The 25,196-nt window shown below is 40.8% G+C and overlaps 1 protein-coding gene across 10 annotated transcripts in view; it reads left to right on the top strand.

Annotated features, from left to right (window-relative positions):
- LOC307040716 (uncharacterized protein) overlaps window positions 1-25,196 on the top strand; it is a 109,190-nt gene that overhangs the window by 60,475 nt on the left and 23,519 nt on the right. For 8 of the 10 annotated variants that reach the window (XR_013808567.1, XR_013808568.1, XR_013808569.1 and 5 more), the window contains exons 2-14: window positions 3,829-3,967; window positions 4,331-4,498; window positions 9,763-9,867; window positions 13,361-13,403; window positions 14,837-14,912; window positions 15,353-15,571; window positions 15,961-16,048; window positions 16,150-16,302; window positions 17,754-17,851; window positions 18,599-18,774; window positions 21,315-21,559; window positions 22,978-23,013; window positions 24,449-24,493. Coding sequence is in view for 1 of the 10 variants with exons in the window: in XM_079683842.1 (XP_079539968.1) it covers window positions 3,929-3,967; window positions 4,331-4,498; window positions 9,763-9,867; window positions 13,361-13,403; window positions 14,837-14,912; window positions 15,353-15,571; window positions 15,961-16,048; window positions 16,150-16,302; window positions 17,754-17,851; window positions 18,599-18,774; window positions 21,315-21,559; window positions 22,978-23,013; window positions 24,449-24,493 (1,491 nt within the window). In the remaining 9 variants the exon portion in view is untranslated. The remainder of the gene's footprint in view (window positions 1-3,828; window positions 3,968-4,330; window positions 4,499-9,762; window positions 9,868-13,360; window positions 13,404-14,836; window positions 14,913-15,352; window positions 15,572-15,960; window positions 16,049-16,149; window positions 16,303-17,753; window positions 17,852-18,598; window positions 18,775-21,314; window positions 21,560-22,977; window positions 23,014-24,448; window positions 24,494-25,196) is intronic. The other 2 variants (XR_013808566.1, XR_013808565.1) reach the window with 2 other exon arrangements.

The raw sequence follows: 25,196 nt of genomic DNA, 5'->3' as shown, positions 1-25,196 counted from the left end.
AACATAGATTAGCTCCATGGCATAATGCCGAAACCCGCAAAATAAAGCAAAAGTCGAGACAACTTGAAAGGATATGGCGTTCCACTAAACTTGAAGAATCTCGTTTAATTTGGCATATTACTCTCAATGAATATAAGAAAGCACTGCGTAAAGCGAGAGCAGCATACTACTCTTCATTAATAGATGAGAATAAGAATAATACAAGATTTCTTTTCAGCACTGTAGCCAGGCTGACAGAGAGCCACAGCTCGACTGAGCCTTCTATTCCCATAGCACTCAGTAGTAATGATTTTATGTGCTTTTTTAACGATAAAATTGTTACTCTTAGAAACAAAATCAATGACCTCTTGCCTTTGACCAGTATAGTGTTATCAACAGCTCCCGGAAACGTAAGTTCTAATAATATTACACTAGATAGTAAACTAGAATGCTTTTCAGCCATAAACCTTGAACAATTAAATTCAATGATTCTCTCTTCTAAACCATCAACGTGTATCTTAGACCCGATTCCAACTAAGCTGTTAAAAGAAGTTTTTCCATTAATTAGCACTTCTTTATTAAATATTATGAATATGTCTTTATTATCAGGCTATGTTCCAAAATCATTCAAAGTAGCAGTGATAAAACCGCTTCTTAAAAAGCACAACCTCGATCCAGAGGTTTTAGCCAACTATAGACCTATTTCTAATCTTCCGTTCCTCTCAAAAATTCTTGAGAAAGCAGTCGCAAAACAGCTGTGTGATTACTTAAGAAACTATGATTTATTTGAAGATTTTCAGTCTGGCTTTAGAACACAACATAGCACAGAGACAGCTCTGGTTAAAGTCACAAATGACATTCTAATAGCCTCTGACAAGGGACTTGTCTCTATTCTTGTCTTACTCGATCTTAGTGCTGCATTTGATACTATCGACCATGATATCCTATTGCAAAGACTAGAGCACTTAGTTGGCATACAGGGAACTGCTTTAGGCTGGTTTAGGTCTTATCTATCTGAACGCTCTCAGTTTGTACGTGTCAACGATGAATCTTCCATGCAAACCAAAGTTAGCCATGGAGTGCCACAGGGCTCAGTGCTTGGACCTATTTTGTTCACCCTATATATGCTTCCATTAGGCAATATTATAAGGAATCATTCTGTAAACTTTCATTGTTATGCGGATGATACTCAACTATATTTATCAATCAAGCCTGATGAAATTAATCATCTAAATAAAATTCAAGACTGCCTCAAGGACTTAAAAACGTGGATGACCTTAAATTTTTTGATGTTAAACACGACCAAAACTGAAGTTATTGTACTTGGCCCGAAGAATCTACGAAACAAATTATCTAAAGATATATTAACTATGGATGGCATTAATTTGGCCTCCAGTGAGACTGTAAGGAATCTTGGTGTTATATTTGATCAGGATTTATCCTTTAACGCCCACATAAAATCAATTTCAAGGACCGCCTACTTCCATCTACGTAACATTGCAAAAATCAGGCATATCTTGCCTCAAAACGATGCAGAGAAACTAGTCCATGCATTTGTTACTTCAAGGCTGGATTATTGTAACTCCTTATTATCAGGGTGTACCAAGAAGTCAGTCAAGTCGCTTCAGCTGATTCAAAATGCTGCAGCTCGTGTACTAACCAGAGTTAGGAAAAGGGACCACATTACTCCTGTTCTGGCTGCCTTACACTGGCTCCCTATAGAACACAGGATAGAATTTAAAATTCTTCTTCTCGCCTACAAAGCCCTTAATGGGCAGGCGCCATCTTACCTTAAAGAACTCATTATACCCTACTGTCCTACTAGGGCATTGCGTTCCAAGAATGCAGGGTTGTTGGTTGTTCCTAGAGTCTCTAAAAGTACAATGGGAGCCAGAGCCTTTTCTTATCAAGCTCCACTTTTGTGGAATCAGCTTCCAGTTTGTGTTCGGACGGCAGACACCCTATCCGTTTTTAAGAGTGCGCTTAAGACTTTCCTTTTTGATAAAGCTTATAGTTAGGGCTGATTAGATTCAGCCCCTAGTTTTGCTGATATAGGCTTAGTTTGTCGGGGGACATCTTACTTCTTCCTTCTCTCTGTCTATACCTGTGTACTCTCATGTTCCGATTAACCCAGGTTCCCCAAATGTCTTTCTTTTTGGTGTCTATATACGCCGGGATCCGGAGTCATGGATGATCCTGCGGTCCTGTGTCATGGATTGCGAGTCCTGGATCTTGAGACGTGGCTGCGGTCCTGGATCATAAGTCCTGGATGGATATCCTCGTGGATTCATCTTCTTATTATACACACATGCATTTCAAAACATTTGGACTACCTATGTTGCAAATGTATTATCTTTTCAATTTACACACGGCATCTATTGCACGTCTGTCCGTCCTGGGAGAGGGATCCCTCCTCTGTTGCTCTCCCTGAGGTTTCTCCCATTTTTCCCTTTAAACTGTGGGGTTTTCTCTGGAAGTTTTTCCTTGTACGATGTGAGGGTCTAAGGACAGAGGGTGTCGTATTGTCATACTGATATTCTGTACAAACTGTGAAGTCCACTGAGACAAATGTAACATTTGTGATATTGGGCTATATAAATAAACATTGATTGATTGATAAAGGCAGAGAGTGAAATTCAGTGAATACACGTAGTTTACAGAGATGCTGTATGAGAAACCAAAGTGATTTTGGAAAATTGCACAATATAAATCTATTCTAGTAGACCTCAACAATGGAACTATGATCAGTGGAAATGGCCATGACATGGGACCTTTAACACATTGTATTGGGAATATTACAGTATGACCAGGTGTGAAGGTCTATGAAGTATTTGTCGGGACCAAAGAATGAAGATTTCTCCTCACTATTCCAGTGGTGTCAATGTGAACAAATCCTTAATATCATTCCGGTGAGCCTCTGAGACGTGCTCACAGTGCACACCTCTCTAAACCAAGAAAACTGGCTGCCCACTACTTTAGCAGTTGTTATTATTCAGTCCACCCACACCATGCAACTAAAGGCAATGCATTCCAACTGATTTCCAGGATAATAAAGACATTGACAAAGTGATGTAGAAGTTGAGGAGGTGAAGCTGTAGGAAACTGGATTACCATTAAGAAAAAAAAGCACTTGAGTAATGTTGATGCATAACAAATCTACATAACTCAAACAAAGTGCCTGTTTACAATATAAAATGTTACTGTGCAAAGCTGATTAGTACGAACGCTTGTATATGTTTTTATTGGACAAATCAAATGCAACACTTTGACGTGACCCTGCATATTACTTTAACTTATCTTCAATTTAGTTACAGCCTCCATGAAGCAATACAGACTGCAGAATTACAAGCATTCATACCCACTCAGAGATGATAATACCCTTATCTGATTTTAAGGTTGCGACAAAAGGAACAGTTTGAAGCCATGGCCATCGTGATTAGTGCTCCCGGTCTTATTCGCTTATTCATTTTTTCGGTTATCACCGCCTTAGTGCTGGAGTTTGTCTTGCTTAAATAGATGATGATTATCTGGCTCAGTGAGGGATTCTATAATTAAAGTAAATGTCCTTGAAGGCAAGGTGAACTAAGTCTGTGGAAATAGTGTTCAAGTAGATACAGCTTTTCAGAATTTGTAATGAATGTGGGTTTCCGGTGCCAGCACTGCCATTATTTGAGGCTGAATGCAATTTGGGTATTTCCTTTTCACGGTCTCAAGAGCTCCCGCTGTCATCGCAGCTCATTTGAGGCGGGCAGAAAGCATGCATTAAAGATTTGGACATGGCTTTTTGAAGAGAGGTTCTGCAGTTGAGAGACAATTTTAACATATTTGTTGTCTTCTTGTCTTTCTCAGGTTGGTGTTACTTCTCTGAAGAGACGAGGCAAGAGGCAAGAGTCGGAGGCGAAGTGATCGAGACAGGAGTCCTCCCAGACAGCAGGGGGCAGCAGCGAGCATGCAGGAATCAGCCTCAGACAGCAAGATGGCCAAACAGGTCAGAATGAAATAAATTACATTACTTCCTAGAATTTCTTGATATTGCCAACACTTTGTTCTGGTCTGAAGCAGTCTTCAAGTCCCTATTCAAAGATAACATGACAAGTATCTGTTTTGTCCCATTATTCAGTGGTTGCCTATCAATGTATTTTCCATTAGGTCTACAATATGCTGAAAAAGCACACTGGCAAAAAAAGCCATGATACAGATTCTACACCAGTGACTTTCTCATAGGCCATTACAATCATATAACTAAATCTTATACTTATAAAGATACATCTTCCAGTTACAACGCATGTGTCAGTCAGATAAAATGAATAACTGTGTCATTCGACTATCCGTTTTATACATTTATGCTTAGGACCAGAACTCCAAGTATCTTGATGAACACAGAGAAACAGACGACATGTCGGAGAAAACGTCGCCAAACAAGAACCTCAAATCTCCCCAGAAAGGCTCCAAGCGACTCAAAACCGCCCCCTTCAAAATCACCCTGCTGGACACATCGGAGTTCGAAGGCGAAATTGAGGTATGGAGAGTGGAAAACACGTTTTTTTTTTACAATTAGTCTTAACAAGCTTTGAAGAAAGAAAGAGAAATATGCTTCTTTTCCTTTGCAGTTTTGGCCTTTGTTGGCAGTTGTGTGTTTTATAGTGCTGCTCTGAGCGGATATCACACACAAAGAGAATACAGTAAAAGGGTGCCATGCTGAGAGATCACCAGGGGGCCGATCCAAAGCAATGTTACATATTTTCAGAAATACAAAAATAGTTCAACGTGAACGTTTCCCTTCTAAGCCAGATCTCTGTTGGCATTACTCAAGCAAAGGGATAAGGACATTTACCGCTCGCTTGCAAAGGGAACTGAAGGCATGCATAAGAAAGGAGAGAAGAGAAAGATGTAAGTGCATAGCCTTAAGATAAATGCACCGAAAGAAGCCGGAGATTTTCCGTCTCGCAGCGGCACACTTCTGATAGAATCGGTCTTTCTCTCCTTTTGAAATGTACTTTAGAGGATTGTGATGGCAGGAATTCATATCCATTTGCTTAACTTTGGAGATGACTATGCAGCATTATTTTTAAGCTTCTTGTTCGGGGCTTAACTTTTCATTCCCCCAAATCCAAGGCGTGACGTCTTGCACCGCTGCTTCTGTCGACCAGATTTAAGAGATAATGCCAATTGGTGGCATCCGGCGTGAGTCACAGCCTAGTACTCTGCCTCTTCAACTCTTCAGACAAACTGTCTTGAGGACTGGAGATGTATTGTATATGTTTATGGTTAAGGCCTGGGAATAAGAATTGGGTATAACCTCAAAACGTTCTGGGTCTAACTGGTAACATTTCCTCAAGTATCAAAAAGTGTAAGTATTGAAGTTATCAAATGACAAAAGTCATTGCCTTTGAAGATGACCCATATTTTATTCTGGCAACCCCTATCCGTAAGAAACAGTGTCTGATAGTACCGTAATTTTCGGACTATAAGCCGCACTGGACTATAAGCCGCAGGTGTTTTAATGTTTCATTACCATATGTAATGGTTCGTGCACAGAGGGGATTGTCGGGAAAGAGATGGCTGTTTGAGGAAGCTCCCATTTATTAACATTTCAACAAACAAGTTGCATATTTGCATAACGTATTCAAGTGTTACCATTTAGTGCAATAGTAGCTAGAGAACATGTACTGTGTAAACTGTACTGTATCACATAGCGTTTCAGACACACAAACTTTTCAACTTTCAAACTTAAACGGTGCGCTCCCAGCGCACGTTTAACACCTTTGCACAAACTGTCTCGCTCTCGTAACGTCTGTCTGTCTTGCTCTCGTTCTGTCTCTCGTACCACCCTCGCTTCCACTTTTACTTTTGCACGCTACCTGTCTCACTCTTTTCCGGCCTCCAGCTTTTCCTGCTGGAGCCCGCCGCTTAAAGGTGGGGGGCGCGGACCGGCCATAGAGCCCATAGAGTTAAAGGTGGTGGACTGTAACCTGTAAAATCCATAGATTTAGGAGGTCCCCTAGTAGCCGCTAGCTGTACAAATCCATAGATTAGCCGCACCGTTATATAAGCCGCAGCGTCGAAAAATGGGAAAAAAGGCGCGGCTTATAGTCCGAAGATTACGGTACATTTAAACACTTGCAAGTGACCCATACCAATGTTATTTATCTGACCATTTTAATTTCTCTCACCCAAAATACTTGGTTATGAAAGGTTATAAGAATTGGACGAATATGCAGTGGGTCGCTTTGTATGCCCACCTAAAGGGGTTCCCAATGCGACTTGCTACCTGTGCCGTCATATAGTTTGCATGACCTCAAGAGGATGTAAGTAAAAGGTAATCAGAACTATTTGAGTTTCTTGAGTCTTGCCTTGACTTTCTGATTTCAGAGTTTTGTTATTACTGTAAGTTAGCATGGACTGCTTGCTCAGATGCTTATGCATGTTACTTGTAGTTTTTGACCTGTGCTGTCGTTTAGGTTGCATGTCAGTTAAAGGTAATCAAAACTGACAAAAAGACTGTGTGACTTTCTGAGTTTAGGGTTTTGTCATTACTGTAAGTTAGTTCTGAATGCTTGCTCAGATGTGTCTGCTTGTTTACAAAAGTAAAACAATCCAAACCATAAAGACACTTAGACTACAAGTTCCACCCTTTTGTTTCTGGAGCTTTAAACTGTATCATACACTCTTCCTAACCGTTCAATATTCAACACATTTCTGCACAGCTCCACTTTGAAAACACATATTTTTAAGTTTATCCGATATTTATTTTCTATTGTAAATTGTTTTCATTTATGTATATTGACTTTTGTTAGTTGCTATGCACCAGATCTGTAATGGCATCCAAGGTTTCCTTTTGCCACTATAGAGCGGGGTTGACGACACGCAATCCAAAGCAATAAGCAGCCGAAGGTTTTCAGTCAAAAAATGTAATTTATTAACAAAACATTATTGACTTAAATAGCCTCATAATAACAAATCTAAATCGATATATCGGCGATATACTTTCCTATATAAACTATACTTTGCAGTCCAATTTGCAACACTAATCTCTGTTTACAATTTGCGGTCGAAAAACTGTTCCGCTCCCCGTGTCATTAGGTCTAAGAGCACCGCGGCTGTCCTCAATTACCTCACTTAAATAAACACCAAGGAAACAGATCGTATTTACGATTTAAAATAAACAATCATTTCATCAAAAGATATTCACCATGGCAATATAAATCCTTTTCCATCATTAATTCATTTATCAAATTATGAAGCTAAATAATAACGTTGACTTCATTGTGGCTCTAACAAGATCCCTTAAACATCCAATTCATGTGAGCCTACGTTTTGATTCCAAAGCATTGATCAGTTTCTTTGTATTTTGTTCATTATATTTTTCTTTTCTTATTACCCTGTCTAAGGTCTATTGGTGCTAAAATCTTTATTAGATGTTAAGGGTCACAGGATGTGCCTATTTTTTTCCATTAAAAGCCGTCAGCACAGGCTGCTAACAGGCTGCAAGGAGATCTATCGTTATTACATGTTTGCAATCCAGGTGCAGCCAAGGAGAAAATAGAAAACGTTATTATCAGCCAGCCCTTAGGACACTTATGCACAACTCCATGAAACTTTGTGTGTGTAGGGGGAAGGGCGGTATTACTGTATGTGTGAGTGTGTGAGGTAAGAATATCAGGAATGCTATGCATGCACCAACACTCTCTCAGCATTGTGAGAACATCCTGCAGAACCCTGGGGCCTTTTCAGAACAACAATAGATAGCATTATGAAAGCTTTTGTCTTAGAAGCTCCTAAATATTTGAATATGCCCGTCACGCACAAACGATGCACAAAGTAGCCTCTTGCTTAGTCTCTTTTAATACTAGTTGGGGAGAGCCTAACACATCCAGGTCTTGGCAGGCTTGCTCCTACTTCCTGTTTTTAATTGTTGGTTTGTAGCTTCATGCCTGTCACATTCAAACCTCCCTTGCACCACCATGAGTTGCTAATAACAGTGTTGAGTGAAGGCAGGCCACGCTCTCCCTGTAGGAGGTGCCACATTCACGGGGTAATTAAGTCACTTGTCATGGACGCATGGGTGAGCCTCTCTGTGTGTGGAGAGGAGGCACCACACCCAAACTCATTTCTCTCACCCCTGACTTCCCCCTCTGCTCACTGGAGTGTGATCCGCCTGCATGGTAAAGCCTGGCTGAGCAAAACAGGGATATTTTTTGCGAAATGTTGTGTTTCATGTTTTCTTTCTACATATTTTGAATTTGTCTATTCAGGTGGCAGCGCTGAAATCATTAATGTACAATTGAATATGTAATTGTTCCAGAGATAGACTATATCGTGTCATGGATTATTAAGACTCCACATGCTGATTTGTTAATTAAATGTTGCTAGCTGTCACTCATGTCTTATAATGTACGCTTGCTTTAATTTGACACTCTCGTCATGCAGGACTTACTGACTGACATGATGAGAGATGATATGCACGTTTACAGAATTGCTCCACCAACCTTTCACCCATATTTAGACAATGGTTGAACGCCTTTTAAATTCCTAGCATTCAGATATTAGTAAAAAAGACAGTAGAGGGATAATTCTGCATCGGTTTCCCTGGCAACTGGTTGCTCCACGTCACAAAGTAAGCTCCAGGGGAAGAAGCTGTGTGTGTGTGTGTGTGTGTGTGTGTGTGTGTGTGTGTGTGTGTGTGTGTGTGTGTGTGTGTGTGTGTGTGTGTGTGTGTGTGTGTGTGTGTGTGTGTGTGTGTGTGTGTGTGTGTGTGTGTGTGTGTGTGTGTGTGTGTGTGTGTGTGTGTGTGTGTGTGTGTGTGTGTGATTATTTGTAAACCTTAACAGCCTTTACACTACCATACTAATATTCCTTGTTCTATATTTAACAGCGGCATATGGAGCCGGTGCATAGATTGACAATATTGAGTCAACATGTCATGTGACCCATACAATTACAGTCAACACCTGTTTAAGTATGAGCGTTGTGTTGCATGAAACCAGCTCACCAAGCAGTTAATGGCTTTTCATTAATTAAATTACAAAGCAATCAATACGAGGGAATTCAATTACTTTAAATCAGATAAGGGTTATTCGATTTTGTCGGTATCAGTATACCAGCTAACTAGGTTTTGTACCTATGACCTTCGTGTGTGTAGGGATGTGTGCTTACCAATGGGCTACTATGATGACAAATGTCCATAGTGTTTCATTCTATAACTACATTTGACCTCTATGAGCTTTACCAATGTGACAGTCACTGCCTACTGTACATACTTCGAAATATCGGGTGCGCCAATTGAGTCCAAACTGAATTATCTTATTGACTATTGAATGGTTTATGGATATTTATTGTTGACATTTATCTTCAGCACCATGAGCAAAAATGTGTATTTGTGAATCCCGGACAAAGAAATAAACACACAAAGAAACTCCACCTTGAATACATGAACTTGTATCCTGACGGTGAATTGAAACATTCCTGAAATGCTCATCTCAAACTATTGTCAATAGCAGAGTAAATCTCTACCTTCAGTACAAAGACCAATCCACCCAGGCAACTCCCCACAACCTTTCTACTGTGAAGTGTTTGAGGCACTCTGACTGTGACACAGCGCTAAATGGCTATACTGCTTTCAGAAAATGAGAACAGGAATGCAATCTTAAAGCACAGCTGTCTAATGGGGTCTGACATTGATGACTCAACTGTTGCCCAACACGAGTTACACCAGCGAAAGAGAGTATTTCCCCTGCTTTCTTTTCCTTCTTGACCTTTTTGAACACTCTGTTGTCTTTGCAGAAACACTCCAAAGGACAGAGCCTGACGGACATGGTGTGTGAGCATCTCAACTTATTGGAGAAGGACTACTATGGTCTGACCTTTGCTGACACCGACACCCAGAAGGTCAGTGACTTGTCTACTTCATAACCCTCAAGGGGCATTTCGGCTCATACACACATCGCTCACAGGACAATCTGTATTCCTCTCACTTGTTGGCTGGGTCAAGCTCTCTCAGGGGTGCACTATCCAACAGAGATTGGGCTTGACAAAAGGCATTTGGAGAACATGACTCATACTCTTTGCAAGACAAGTCGTGAACTGTGTGAGAGATTCAGTTGTACAAATATTTCAGAAAGGAAGGACTGCTCTGACATAATCGGAGTCAAACCTCCATTGATTGAAGCGCCAATGTTTATCAGGAACATTTGAAGAATAGTTTAGTCAGAATGTTAACTGGCCAATTATTAGCTTACCCTAAGCCAGCGTTTCTCAAAGTGTGGAGTGGGGCGCAGAGATGTGATAGGTGGGTCGCGAATGGACGCGATGAACGGGAGTTTTTTTCAATTTATTTTTATTAATTTTTTGGACCTCAAGCCAGAATCGAACCTGGGTCCTCGCGGGGCCCCGGACCCCCCTAGAGGAGGTGAGGTCCACCCCCAAATAAAGCAGGTTAATATAATTAAATTGCATACATTTTCTTTTAGTAAACATTGAAAACGGGTCCCACAGACCCAAACAGCACACAAAGGTTAAAGGTAAGCATATAATAATGTTCAAATGTGCTAAATATAAATATAAAAAAACTAAAAAAGAGGAGTAAAAGTAGCTCACGACTTGTTTTATTTTTTGAAAGTAGCTCTCATCCTAAAAAAGGTTGGAGACCCCTGTTATAGAACGATACATTTGACAATTTCAAGCTTGGCCTACCATTTTATTGGAGCGATGAGGAACAGGTGGGGCTTGAAAAGGCCCACCTGTTCAAAGTGGGGAATGACAGAAAGAGTTTGAGAACCACCGCCCTAATCTATGGCTATAGGCACGTTTTAATACAAACCTATTTAGTAGAACAACAAAAGCAAAGAATGGTCGTAAAGACAGCAACTAGCCAGACTATAGCAGACAGAGTAGGGACATGACAGCAAAACCTCATTATTGAATTCATCAAGATTTAGTTATACTGCTTATCAATTCACTGGCGATTTTGGTTCTTTCAAAAGTTACACAGTCTTAACTTTAAGGTCAGCCAGACTAGCGTTGATTTGATTTACCAAAAGACCCTAACTTGTCAGACGCACTTTAATTATTTGGTTCTGTCCTCTGAGGTTTAATTATCTCTGCTTCTGATACATGCGTACATTCATTAAAATCCAATCGGCTCACGACCATTTTGACATTTCCAGAAAAAGGTATGAGTGTGTTTTTTGCTCTGTGACTTGTTTGGGTGCACAGACCAGGCGTATTATCTTATAATTGACTACATGACTCTGTCCTGATGGGTCCTAGCCGTCGGCACGTATTAAAGCTCTTTCTCAGATGTATGAGTTTTGATTGACACAAGTCTCCCTTAGGAAAGGTTTGTGGTTGCACAACAAGGCTACAGAGGAACCTGCTGCCTTTTGAAGATAGGAGAAATGACAAGACTAAGTCCCTTTTAACATCTGGAGCATATCCTCTGTCACCATTATCAGCTCTGCCAGCTCACCTGTTGTGACTTGATGTGACGGAGGAGGCTTTGGAAGGAGCATCGGCCCACACAGACAGGTTAACCGGGGTGTTTGAAGAGGTAAACAGGCTTGAAGTTCAAATATTTTTGCTCTCCTTGAGGGTAGGTAAGGCTGCGGCTTAGCACGATATGACAGGCTGCTCAAAGAAAGGCTTATCGGAGGGCAGATTGAGCCCGCTGTGTGAGGTCATCTCTGATTGATTGATCAAACAAGCCTGAGAATTGAAATGTCATTTCCGATGCCCTTTCTCTGTCTCGGTTGAGGGAACGAGGATTTAATCAGTAGAACATTTATTCCGTGTGATTGCTTCATGAACTGTGGTTGCGAAAAGCGTAAGTGAAGCCTTGAAGAGTCGGTGATTAAAAGTTCGCCCTGATTTCCTGCGGAGAAAGGCAAAGCAGCGGAGAGCGTCCTGCTAATTGAGTGTTCTCTGGCCTCTGCTGATATAAGATAGATTCGGGCGGACGATAAATGCCCGTGGCTCCTTAGCAGCCTGATTAAACACCGGAGGAGAATGTGTATTTGTGCCGGTGTGTGTATACATAATGGCACAGTTCAAATTGCCAGATGCTTGCAGATTGACCAACATGGCCACAGGATATCACTTCGCTATTTTAAGCATTCATGCCACTGATTTTGAAGTTCTGTAAGGTTTTCAGGTTAGCTGAGATCACCGTCAGCATCACAGGATGAAGGATCGGAGTAGAACATTATAATAGCTCATGTTATTGTGTAATTGAGCATCTGCAATAATGGTTATTTTCGGTGCTTTATGAAATATCTTTGTTGTTTTTAGTAGTAGAAAAACAAGGCATAGATTTACCACATAGATTTGTTTCTGGCAGGATAGAAATGACATTTTCCCACAGATTTGATATCGTTACGAAACATGTTTGAGTACAATTTAATGTTGGGATTTCTATCGTCGATGGATGGAGAAAAGTCCAAGGAAACCAACTTGTTTGGATTTCTGCTTCTAACCAAAACCATTTAGGACATTCATCTCAATCAAAACATTTATTTACAGTAGTGTATTATGGGGGTTTTAATGTCCAGATCATTTATCTGCTTTTAAAATGGATCTCCTTTTTCATTTCCCATTTTATTCACATTACCTTTTCATGTTTTTTTAAGACATAATTAATATCAATTCAAGATTTTCACAAAAAAAGGTCACATTTTGAGTAAAAACCTCCTTTGATGAACAACACCCACCTGATTTTCTTTAGATTTGAGGTGTCAGAGAGAAACAATAGTGAAATAATGGGATGAATATGCAGTACTAAATTCCTTCAAGCACCTGTAGAGAGTTTCAATTCAATGTAAAACTCTTCACTGAGATAAAGAACAGACCAGAACTCATTGGGAATTACATTTGTAAGAATATTCTATTGAAAGGAGAAAACACAACAACAACCAAAACAAATCAATCATAAAGGACATTTATCCAAATTGTTTACTGTTCAAAACAATTTCAGCCGTGTAAAAGTACTTGAGGGAGATATTTCATTCCCGACTTTTATTACCATCTGTGTTTCTTTGCCTCTAAACGGCATGATTAACAACCAAGTCGGTGCACACTGCACCACGGAGGAGACGCTCGAGCAAAACTATTTAGAAATGGTGCCCCTACAGCCGAAAGCGGTTCACTGCACAATCTGATATAATTTGATCCTATTGGTAAAGGGCTGCAAGTGATTGAGAAACACAATGAAGAAACAGATGCTGGAGTGAAGTCTGCTCAGCAGGGGGGGGCTCAGTTACTCTATCTAACCGTATGGAAAGGCTTTCATTAGGAACACTGATGGCAATTAGAGGAGATTGTGACACTGGGGTGTGCTTTAGTCCCGTTTCCTTTGTGCCTTGTGTGAATTATGCCTTCTGTCTCCCAGAACTGGTTGGACCCCTCTAAGGAGATCAAGAAGCAGATGCACAGTGAGTATTTTTAAAAGGAACTGAGATGATAAATGTTTTTAAGTTAATTATGATGAAGTTTTGTTTGCAAGTGAACTGATACAACATGTTGTGTTGAACTGTTGGATTCAATCCATCATTCACTTCTAATTAAAATGCTGTGCAATTTTCCTTAGATAGTCAAATGGAGAGTTTACCCAACATTCAAAAAGCTTAATCTTAAATGTAGTGCTATTGATCAAGATTGTTTTTGTGTGATTTGTGTTGAATGAATAGACCAATATAGATGATACATGGCTTTTGGTGCTCAAGGCGCCCAAACAATACATTTTAAAAGACTCAATAGTAATGTTTCCCAAAATTGTGACCTGATTAGTCAAGATAATCCACACACCTTGTTGTAAGCAGTTTAACGTAGGAACTATTTTCTTTAAACCGAATGATTCTCACTCGCAGAAGAAAGAGTGCTCTAAACCACATGTGTCAAACTCAAGGCCCGGGGGCCAAATCAGGCCCTTGGTGGATTTAATTTCGGCCCGCAGGATAATTTCTAATTATTATTAGATCTGGCCCTCCGATATATTGCACGCACACCTTCTCTCCATCCTGAGGGTCTCCTCAGCTCAGAGCCTGACCCCAAACATTGATGACCTTGCACCCAAGATGAGATGCCAAGTATCTGAACTAGCATCACAGAGCAGCACACTGAGTTTAATGGATGTTTCCTTCTGCACTTTCTCTCTCACGACAACAGGGCATGTTTGGTTTCTCTTTGAGGGAAATAGTTTTTTTGAAGCTGTTGTTGGCCTGTGGGAAAATGTAATCATCAGAAATGACTCTGGAAAAGCTGCAGATAGAGCCATAAGAAATGAATGCAACTGATTATTTAATGTTTCATCTTGTTTTTATAGGCAATCATTTAAGCTTTGTTAGTCCCAGGTTTAATATGTGCAATAAGTTCATTTCAATAAGTTCTGCAATAAATATTGAACCAGTCCGGCCCTCGACTAGTACCCATTCTTTTTATTTTGTCCCACTGTGTATTTTAGATTGACACCCCTGCTCTAAGCTAACGGCTAGTTTACGTCGGCTAGCTTACATCGGATAGTTTATACGTTTCATTATGTACGATTCCTTCTTTACAGTGATACTGTCGACGGGTGTAGTTCAATAGAAAGTAAATACTTCTTACATCAAACTGCTCACAACAAAGTCTGTGGGTTATCTGGAATATTGCTTTCAGGAAAGAGACCTCTCTGTTGAGTTTTTCAAATGTATTTGGGGGTCTTTGAGCACCACAAGATACTCTATGTGCCATCTAATACCGGTGGTCAATGTGAGATAGACATCTCTAAAGCTGATATCCCCAACGCTCAATAAGAGGATTTTTATTTAAATTTTTTCGGATAAGCTGTCCCTTTTAATTTTCAGCTGTCATTGTATTTATTCCTCAGACTCTCCGTGGCACTTTGCCTTCTCTGTCAAGTTCTACCCTCCAGATCCCTCCCAGCTCACGGAAGATATTACCAGGTACAACACACACACACACACACACACACACACACACACACACACACACACACACACACACACACACACACACACACACACACACACACACACACACACACACACACACACTGAAATACTAACAGTTGTAACTCCTCTGGCTGTGCTGTCAGGTGCTCTTCAGAGTTAATCGGAGGCGAACATTATTCTTTGCACATGTCACTTTTGAAGATGATTTATTTCCCTAAATTCAAGTGTTTACATTAAGTACTGCAACAATTTACATGGTGAATTTGCCCCGGTGTAAAAGCAACCCAAATCTCTCTCTCCTTTATGAGGATTAGGCCAGGAATGCTACAAACCGCTTTGGATTAACTACGCTGTGTTCTTGTTGGAGCTCGCTTTGCTTTGGGCTCGTTTGACTGCCAACACCCTCCTCTCCTTTTTGTCTCATCTGTCAGATACTACCTGTGTCTGCAGCTGAGGGATGACATGCTGTCAGGTCGGCTGCCATGCTCCTTCGTCACTCACGCCCTCCTCGGCTCCTACAGCGTTCAAGCCGAGCTGGGCGACTACGACCAGGACGACCACGGCTCCGACTACGTCAGCGATTTCCGCTTCGCTCCCAATCAGACTCGCGAGCTGGAGGAGAGGGTGATGGAGCTCCATCATAACTACAAGTACTTGACACAATATTGCTTTCATCTATCCTCAAACCTGTGGGAATATGATCGGATGATGGGTTTTTTGTTGTGTGGAAACACCCCCGCTATGCATATGGCTGATGGATGCCGTCACATTGCCGCTCCATCTGTCATTGAGATGTACACAGTGCACGTGTTGCTAGTGCGAAAATCAGTTACAGGGTCCTCACCACTCTGATTTGGCATTGCTTTCTGGCATATGTCCAAGCATAACGCTTCAGGGGATGGTTAGGAGAAATTTAGAATTGAAGATATCAAGCATATTACCAAGATAATTATGCTCCCGCTGTGTAAGATTATGATGAGTTTATTATAGGAAGGCATGTTGATGTTTGTGACACAGATTGTCATTGTTCTGCCTACAGGGGGATGACTCCAGCAGAGGCTGAAATTAACTTCTTGGAGAACGCAAAGAAACTGTCGATGTACGGGGTGGACCTCCATCACGCTAAGGTTGGCTGTTACACATTTTAATTTAATTTCTAGGATGATTACAGTGTTTTTAAAAAAAATGTATATTGTCTGCCTCTTTGCTGTCCCCTTGTTGGCTGCAGGATTCTGAAGGGATTGAAATAATGTTGGGCGTCTGTGCCAACGGCCTGCTGATTTACAGAGATAGGCTGAGGATCAACCGCTTTGCCTGGCCAAAGATCCTGAAGATCTCCTACAAGAGGAGCAACTTCTACATTAAGATACGACCTGGGGAGGTAAGCAGATTGGTTGATTAGAATCTTGTCGAGCAGTCATGAGTAGTGCTACTTAAAGGTGACCTATCATGCAAAATGCACTTTTGTACGTCTTCTATACATGAACATGTGTCCCCGGTGTTCCAGGGAACTCAACAAGTGTCAGGAAACACGACCCTCTCTCTTTCCCTCCATACCCAAATCTCTTAAAAAGGGGCTGCAACAGATCTGATACAGACTGATCCAGATTTGAACACTTCTATGACGTCACAGAAGTGGCGCTACGGCTATTGGGCCAACTCCACCAATCAGGAGGAGACAGCCACGGACATTGCCGTTGGAAAGCACTGGAGACGCTGTAGTACATATGCCAGGCCTGTAGATGGTGCTGTTCTCACAGAATCAGCCCATGATGCAAAGACAGTGTTCAATTGAGCGAAATGAGGAATGGCTAAAATGCATGATCTGTTTGGTATTTTGAAAAATAAAAAGTATAAATATGCCTAATATAGGTATGGTCCTACACTACATTATTCAAATATAGCATGATAGGTCCACTTTAACAAAGAAAATGTGTGCAAAAGGTATTCTCTAAAATTCGAAGAGCCTGATCTAAAAATGTAACCCCAATGATATCATAGTATTGTAAGTGCTTTTTGTGCATGTATGAAAGTGAGTGATATAAAAACATCACTCTAAACAGAGCTTAGCTAACCATCTCCTGCCTTCAGCTTATTTATCATACAAACATACAAGGTCTCCTCTTATTTTCTGCAAAAGACAAATAAACATGTTCGGAAAAAGATTTTAAGCCTCAGATTTTGAGTCAAATCTGTTTCTGTCGAAGTGACTTCAGAAGTGAATGTACGGCCAGTTTTGCTGAGCAGAGGGCCGTGACATCCTCCGCTTTATACCTCCAGCCTTGCTCCTCTGAACAGCCGGTCTATATCCTGGCCCTCCGCATTGTGCAGCAGCTTATCCTCCACGCTGAGCCTCAGTGTGACAGGCGGCCTGGGCCGGACCCAGTCAAGTGACAGTGAGCCTGTGATCCGGCCAAATAAAGAGTCCCTTTAACAGAGCGGCTGCAGCTGCAACCACAATAAAAGGATAAGGAGTGTAAATATAGAGCCATGGAACAATTTTCCTGCTAATTTCTCCTAGTTTCTGAACATTGCGAGCTCTGAAATGTTGTGGATTTGAAGTAGAAAGTGGCTTGAAAGGAAAATACACATAGTAGATATACATCCGTTCCTCCACTGTGTATCTTTGCTAGTACAATGTAAAGAAAGCCTTATTGATCTGGTTCAGCGTATCTGCAGCTGTAAGATGTACTACACTTATTGAATATTTTATGAATGTATCAGGTTGTCATACACCTCCGTCCACAGAGGTGTACTGAGGTTGCCCTCGGCTAAACAGAGCAAACACTCACCTTTCTTTACCTCTCTCTCTGTGTTCTCTCTCCTCTCCAGTACGAGCAGTTTGAAAGTACAATCGGTTTTAAGCTTCCTAACCACCGAGCTGCCAAGAGGCTGTGGAAGGTCTGCATTGAGCATCACACCTTCTTCAGGTAAGAAGCCATCTGGTCCGCGACTAAACATTTCGGACGCAATCAAACTCAATCAATCATTCAGATTGAGTTTATATAGCCTGATATCACAAATTGTTAACTTGTCTCAGAGGGCTTTACAATGTGTACGGCATACAACACCCTCTGTCCTTAGACCCTGTAGCAGACAAGGAAATACTCCCACAATACTCCACAATCAACAGGGAGAGCCATAGAGGAGGGATTCCTCTCCCAGGACGTACACACATGCAATGGATGTCATGTGTATAGATTAAAAAGATCATACATTTGCAACAAAGAAAACCTGATTAATACGAAAACATTATAAAGTAGAAGGATCCAGGAGGGCTGATCTGAAAATCCGGGGTTAACAGTTCGACCCCACGCTCTACATTCAACATGTCGAAGTGTCCTTAGGCTAGATACTTAACCTCCAATTCCTCCCGTTGTCGGTATTGAGTGTATGTAGGTAAAAGCATCAGCTCAAGACATTGTCATCCAGACGTAACATAAGGAAACATTTGCAACCAACAAGTTGAGAGACAACAACAATCTGGGGATGACGCCCTGGGTTAGTAACATGCATTTTTGGGACTTGAGTGCACGCAGATATAGAGAAAGAGAAGTTGGAATAGAAAGGTTAAGGATGAAAGGTGAAGTCTGAGCCAATAGCAGCATAACTAAGGGCTGGTTTGAGGAAAGCCTGAGCCAGCTCTTACTGCAACATTACTGTGTTTGTTTCCACAGACTGGTGTCTCCAGAGCCTCCTCCAAAGGGCTTCTTGGTGATGGGTTCAAAGTTCAGATACAGTGGAAGGACACAGGCTCAAACCAGGCAGGCCAGTGCTCTCATAGACCGGCCCGCTCCACACTTTGAGCGTTCAGCCAGCAAGAGGTACCTGCTGTCCCGGAGCCTGGACGGAGGTGAGACACGATGGATGTTTGATCTGTTCATGGAGGGTCTGAAGAGCTTTTATTGACCCTCCTTCCTCCTCGACACAGGGTTAGACTCCCCATGTACAGAAAGGCCCGTTTAGCTAAGAGATAACACTCTCTTTGACGCTAAATAACTTTTATTTAGACTTAACCCTTTAACTGCCAGCACCACCATTTGGTAGAGCACATTTTGTGTTTTGATATCTTGTTGAAAAAAAAAGTTGAACTCCATCTGATTCAGCCAGCTCTACCCTTTGGTTGACATGTTATGCACAAAACAACCTCTAGATGTCACTGTGGTTCGAACAGAGAGCCCTTCAGCTAGCTTCCATGGCTTCCACTGAGGAAGTTGGCAATGCAAAAAAATAAATAGTTTGTGCTTATTTGTGGCCCATTTGATAAATTCATGGCTTTTTTCTTGGTGTGGCAGTTAAAGGGTTAAAGTTGCAAACCTTTGAATGAATAGTTCCTGGAAATACAGTATGTCTTCTTGCTTTCTTGCAAAAATAGTTATAATCAGGAGATCTTAACTTTGCATTAAAGATCACTAGTTGACATGTCAATATTTAATCGATATATACATTCAAACAGAGGTGCAGGAAGTCAAGGCTCCTAACTGCAAAAAGTAGTCCCGCTTATTAACCCTGTTGTTTTCCTACATAGTTTTGTGTTATCCTCGGGCATGTTATGTTCAACTACTGCTTTCAAACCCCCGTATGAAATGAACTCTAACTTGACCTAGATAAATAGTTAATTATTTTCCGCAGTGTAAGACATAGAACAATTATTCAAAAACACAGATAAGCATCAGCCCTGAAACTGTTATGGCTTTAGGCTATTATAATACTATTATCCAAGTCTATGATGTATTACAAACATAATCTAAAATGGATTATATACTGTATATGCATACCAAGTTACTGCTAACAGTGTAGTTCCCCTATATAAATGTTACATTCATAATCAAATGAGACAATCTGCAAGAGAATTAGCTATATTTTGTTATTCTTAATGCTTGTCATTCACACGTTAAGAAATGTGTGTGAAGCACAGTTGGATTATAGTTTTAAGGACTTGAACTATGGGAATTATAGTACACCCAAATCTCTGCAAAACAAGTAACTGATAATTAAGAAGTATTTGATACTCGACCTTCTGTGTGAGTCATTGCACTAAAGCTTTTTTTTCTGTTCTTAACTTGGGAGCTCATAAAATATAATACAGTTCTGTAAGAATGCATTCAAAGTATGTTTTTAAATGCATAGACATGACATAAAAGAGAGTGTTAGCTCTTATTAAAACGGGCCTTTCTGTACATGGGGAGTCTAATCTAGGAGGAAGGATGGTACATTGTTGTTATTGGTGACTTTAAGTGTATGGGAAAAACAGATGGTACCATACTATGGCATAGAAGAAGAATAACAACGTGAATGGAGTTCCTGGTGACCAGACCTTAAAGGTCACCTATTATGCAAAATCCACTTGTTCATCTTCTACATCAACATGTGTCCCCTCTTCTTCATGTCTCTTCTACATCAACATGTGTCCCCTCTTCTTCATGTCTCTTCTACATCAACATGTGTCCCCTCTTCTCCATGTCTCTTCTACATCAACATGTGTCCCCTCTTCTTCATGTCTCTTCTACATCAACATGTGTCCCCTCTTCTTCATGTCTCTTCTACATCAACATGTGTCCCCTCTTCTTCATGTCTCTTCTACATCAACATGTGTCCCCTCTTCTCCATGTCTCTTCTACATCAACATGTGTCCCCTCTTCCTCATGTCTCTTCTACATCAGCATGTGTCCCCTCTTCTTCATGTCTCTTCTACATCAACATGTGTCCCCTCTTCTCCATGTCTCTTCTACATCAACATGTGTCCCCTCTTTCTCATGTCTCTTCTACATCAACATGTGTCCCCTCTTCTTCATGTCTCTTCTACATCAACATGTGTCCCCTCTTCTCCATGTCTCTTCTACATCAACATGTGTCCCCTCTTCTCCATGTCTCTTCTACATCAACATGTGTCCCCTCTTCTTCATGTCTCTTCTACATCAACATATGTCCCCTCTGTGGAAAGAGACTCTGAAAGTTTCAGGAACAAAGATTCTCTCTCTTTTTGATCCATTTCTATAAAAACCTGTCTGAAAATGAGCTGATCAGATTTTGGCCACTTGATGATGTCATAATGATGTTTTGTCTTGTGTAACCATTAGCCAATAAGCAACCAAGGTAACCCCCCCCCCCCACCCCATCACCTGAATCTCCTCCTAGAGCACCATTGAGTTCTTTGTAACCAAATCTCTCTCAGAGGGGCGTGGGGAGGGGCTCCTTATTTTCATCAGACACACAATCAGCACTTTGGAAACAGGGCTGAAACAGAGGGGATTATGGGATGCTGCAATGATCGGTTTGGTGTTTCAGACAAACACTTCAGAGACATGTTCTGTATATATCTGAGAGCTATAATATATTGATGAAAAACAGTATAACAGGGGACCTTTAATAATTCATCCATCTCGTTACCAGCCGAGTTCTCGAGGCCGATCTCAGCGATGTGTGAGAACCACGACGGGCTCACCCGCCGCAGCGTCAGCGAGCAGCGGCGCCTCCACAGCCCCTCGGTGGAGGAGCAGCAGGAGGTGGAGCTGGAGCCCAGCACGGAGCAGGACGAGGACGAGGACAAGGACGAGGACAAAGACCAGGACCACAGCGAGATGACAGAGGAGTACTATGACGGCGAGGTCACTCCAAGCAGAAAGAAAGAGATCATGGTAGTTAAGATTTCCTGACACACTTTTTTCATGAATTGGAAATAGATTTCGGGAGTCGAAATCAGAGATGTCACAGGTCCACACATCCTTTACTCAAGTAGAAGTACAGATACTCATGTTTAAAAATACTCTGGTAAAAGTAGAAGTACTGACTAAACGTCTTTACTCAAGTCAAAGTAAAGAGGCTTTGAAATGTACTTCAGTAAAAAGTACCCATAACTAGCAGCTGTTTTAAAGAGTAACTGACCTCCCTTTATATTAATAGAACAATAATGTCATTGTTAGCTAATGAATGTTTCCATGCTGAACAACGGCAACATGACAACGATTTCATTGGTCCCTCTTCTTTAGAGAAGACCAGGAAATGATGGATACACGGATCGTGTTCAAATCAATAGGCACGCAATGACTCTAAATAATAATGATCACGCCACCAAACACACATTCAAACTAAAGGAACCAGCCTGTTTGGAAAATGAGAGAAGTAGAAAGTACAGGTATTTGTGTTCAACATGTAAGAAGTAGATAGTACAGGTATTTGTGTTCAACATGTAAGAAGTAGAAAGTACAGGTATTTGTGTTCAACATGTAAGAAGTAGAAAGTACAGGTGTTTGTGTTCAAAATGTGAGAAGTAGAAAGTACAGGTATTTGTGTTCAAAATGTAAGAAGTAGAAAGTACAGGTATTTGTGTTCAACATGTAAGAAGTAGAAAGTACAGGTATTTGTGTTCAACATGTAAGAAGTAGAAAGTACAGGTATTTGTGTTCAACATGTAAGAAGTAGAAAGTACAGGTATTTGTGTTCAACATGTAAGAAGTAGGAAGTACAGGTATTTGTGTTCAACATGTAAGAAATAGAAAGTTCAGGTATTTGTGTTCAAAATGTAAGAAGTAGAAAGTACAGGTATTTGTGTTCAACATGTAAGAAGTAGGAAGTACAGGTGTTTGTGTTCAAAATGTAAGAAGTAGAAAGTTCAGGTGTTTGTGTTCAAAATGTAAGAAGTAAAAGTAAAAAGTCGTCAGAAAAATAAGTAGTGGAGTAAAGTACTGATACCAGAAACATGTACTTAAGTACGGTGGCAAAGTATTTGTACTCCACTGCTTCCCACCTCTGGTCGAAATGAATAAAGCTTCCAGGGACATGGCATTGACAGTAAGGGTGTGATGGGCTCAGAAAAGCCCATCAGGTCAATGTGGGTTTATCCAGTATCGGCATGGAACTACTGTGGTGGATTTAGCACTTATAACTTCTCCTTTCACTCTTATTCACTCAGGCTTGTTTGCTTACACTGCACTGCTCATAAATCCCGCTGACAGCTTCACAGTTTTTTAACCCTTTCTCTTTATGCTGACACATGCAAGCCTAGCGCTCTGTTGCTAACGTGCTATCTCTTTTTATAACTCATGCTGGCGTTCAGGAGGAGGCTGGGTCACCAGTTGACAGTAAACAGGAGGTACTTGGTGTCTGGTGATTTGGTCTCTGTCTGTCAACCTGTCTTTACTCATCCATCATTATGTAGAAATGTGTTATTGTGTAAGTGGTGATGCAAAAGTCGTGTCTGGGCGAACTGTCATAGCTAAGCATCCCAGTAAACATTTGACTGGCAGTGATATGTACAGTTAGGAAAATTGAAGCAACATGAAATGCTCAAAAATCTTTAAAACCAGTTGAAACCAATATAAGTTTGTGTTTATGTTATGATAAATATACTTCCAGTTTTATATTAATGTTATAATAATGATGATTATCAGATCGATTTCTATTGTCTGATCTAAATCAGTCTGTCTCCTGTGATGACGAAAGAAGACAGGTTTTGTCAGGATGAACTAAAGTAGATTTTTCTTTTTCATCTGGAGAACAGGTGAGAAAAAAAGAAGTGCTCGTGAAAACATTTTTTGGTTTTTGGAGTTCTGAGATTAAAGTCAGAAATCTGAGAAAGTCAGAACTAAAGTAAAGAAATGTGGTAACTGTTAGAATAAAGACTGAGTGGTTTACTTTGGGTTTTCTTGTAATACAAATGTTGTCCTGAAGAAGCTGAATTGCCCCCTAACCCATGTTCTTTTGGACTAAAAGCATTCATGTTTTCTTCCTTTCTCCATGCACTCTAAACACAAAGTGCATGCATTTCTTCACCTGGAAGAAAACATCTTAGTCCTATTTTTTTCACCATAAGTCCGAATCTTTGACTTCAATTTCAGAATTGAAAAGGAAAAATATCACTTTGGTCCAATCCAAAAAAAAAAAACACGTGGCCCTAAACCTCTTCCAGTAGCTTCTCACCTGTTGCGAAAAATGATTTAGGGAAATTATCTATTCCAAAATGTTTACTGGGATGTGTTTCTAAATGTCTCTCGGCATGGCCACATCTTGTCTGTCGGTCTGTCTGTCTGTGTGTCTGTCTGTGTGTCTGTCTGTCTGTCTGTCTGTCTGTCTGTCTGTCTGTCTGTCTGTCTGTCTGTGTGTCTGTCTGTCTGTGTGTGTGTGTCTGTGTGTGTCTGTCTGTCTGTCTGTCTGTCTGTCTGTCTGTCTGTCTGTCTGTCTGTCTGTCTGTCTGTCTGTCTGTCTGTGTGTCTGTCTGTCTGTCTGTGTGTGTGCCTGTCTGTCTGTCTGTCTGTCTGTCTGTCTGTCTGTGTGTCTGTCTGTCTGTGTGTGTCTGTGTGTCTGTGTGTCTGTGTGTCTGTCTGTCTGTCTGTCTGTCTGTCTGTCTGTCTGTCTGTCTGTCTGTCTGTCTGTCTGTCTGTCTGTCTGTCTGTCTGTCTGTCTGTCTGTCCGTCTTCTTTATGACTGACCTTCTACCATCCTGTGTCTGCATCTGAACCTTGTTCCTGCACTTTCTGACCCCTCACTCTCCACCTCTTGTTCTCGCACCACCTCCTGCCCCAACTCAGCTTTCTCAGTTGGATCAGGAGTCCACTCCTCGGCACAAACAGGAGGTACAGGTTCCTGTCTTTAGACCCTGCTTTTTTTTTGGAGGTTTTTACAGATTCATCAAAATAAATGTGAATTATAAAACATTGGTCCTCTTTGAGCATACGTTCAGGTATCTACTCTGATAGTCTCCGGGTGAAATACCTCTCTATTTTTAGAACAGAGAGAACGTCCTTAATTTAAAATCCTACACAAGTACAGGAAAATTATCTACTTGAAATACAATGATGTTCAGTGTAGATCTATGCAACCTCTAAGTACCACTTAAACTTTTAAAACGGAGCTGAACATTAGTATTCAACATATCTGATAGAAAACTGTCCAACCAAGGACACGGAGAATATTAGTTTAAATGAATTCATTTTGAATTAATATGAACTAGTCATACACATTGGATAAATCACATCAGTTTTGGACATGAGGAGAAGGTTATTATTAGATATCAGTATTGGCTAAAAAAAACATACTGTGCATCCCTATTGTGCAACAATAGATGTTACATATTCATTTATGAATCCATCTACTTGCCTTGATTGATTTATTTTAGCTTCAGCAGCATCTGAAATGTCAATGCTCTCCATGGGCCACAGCTCAGAGTCGTAAAACACCAGCTTTAGTTAACATGAGTGTAAGCGTTCACATTGCATCTTCTTCGTCAGTGCTCTCTCATGTCTTGTTCAGTCATGCATATCATATGTTGATGTGAGT

This window comes from Notothenia rossii, assembly GCF_949606895.1.
Source record: "Notothenia rossii genome assembly, chromosome: 5".
NCBI lineage: Eukaryota > Metazoa > Chordata > Actinopteri > Perciformes > Nototheniidae > Notothenia > Notothenia rossii.
Note: the sequence above shows the minus strand (reverse complement) of the source record. Positions and strands in the feature narration are given on the sequence as shown.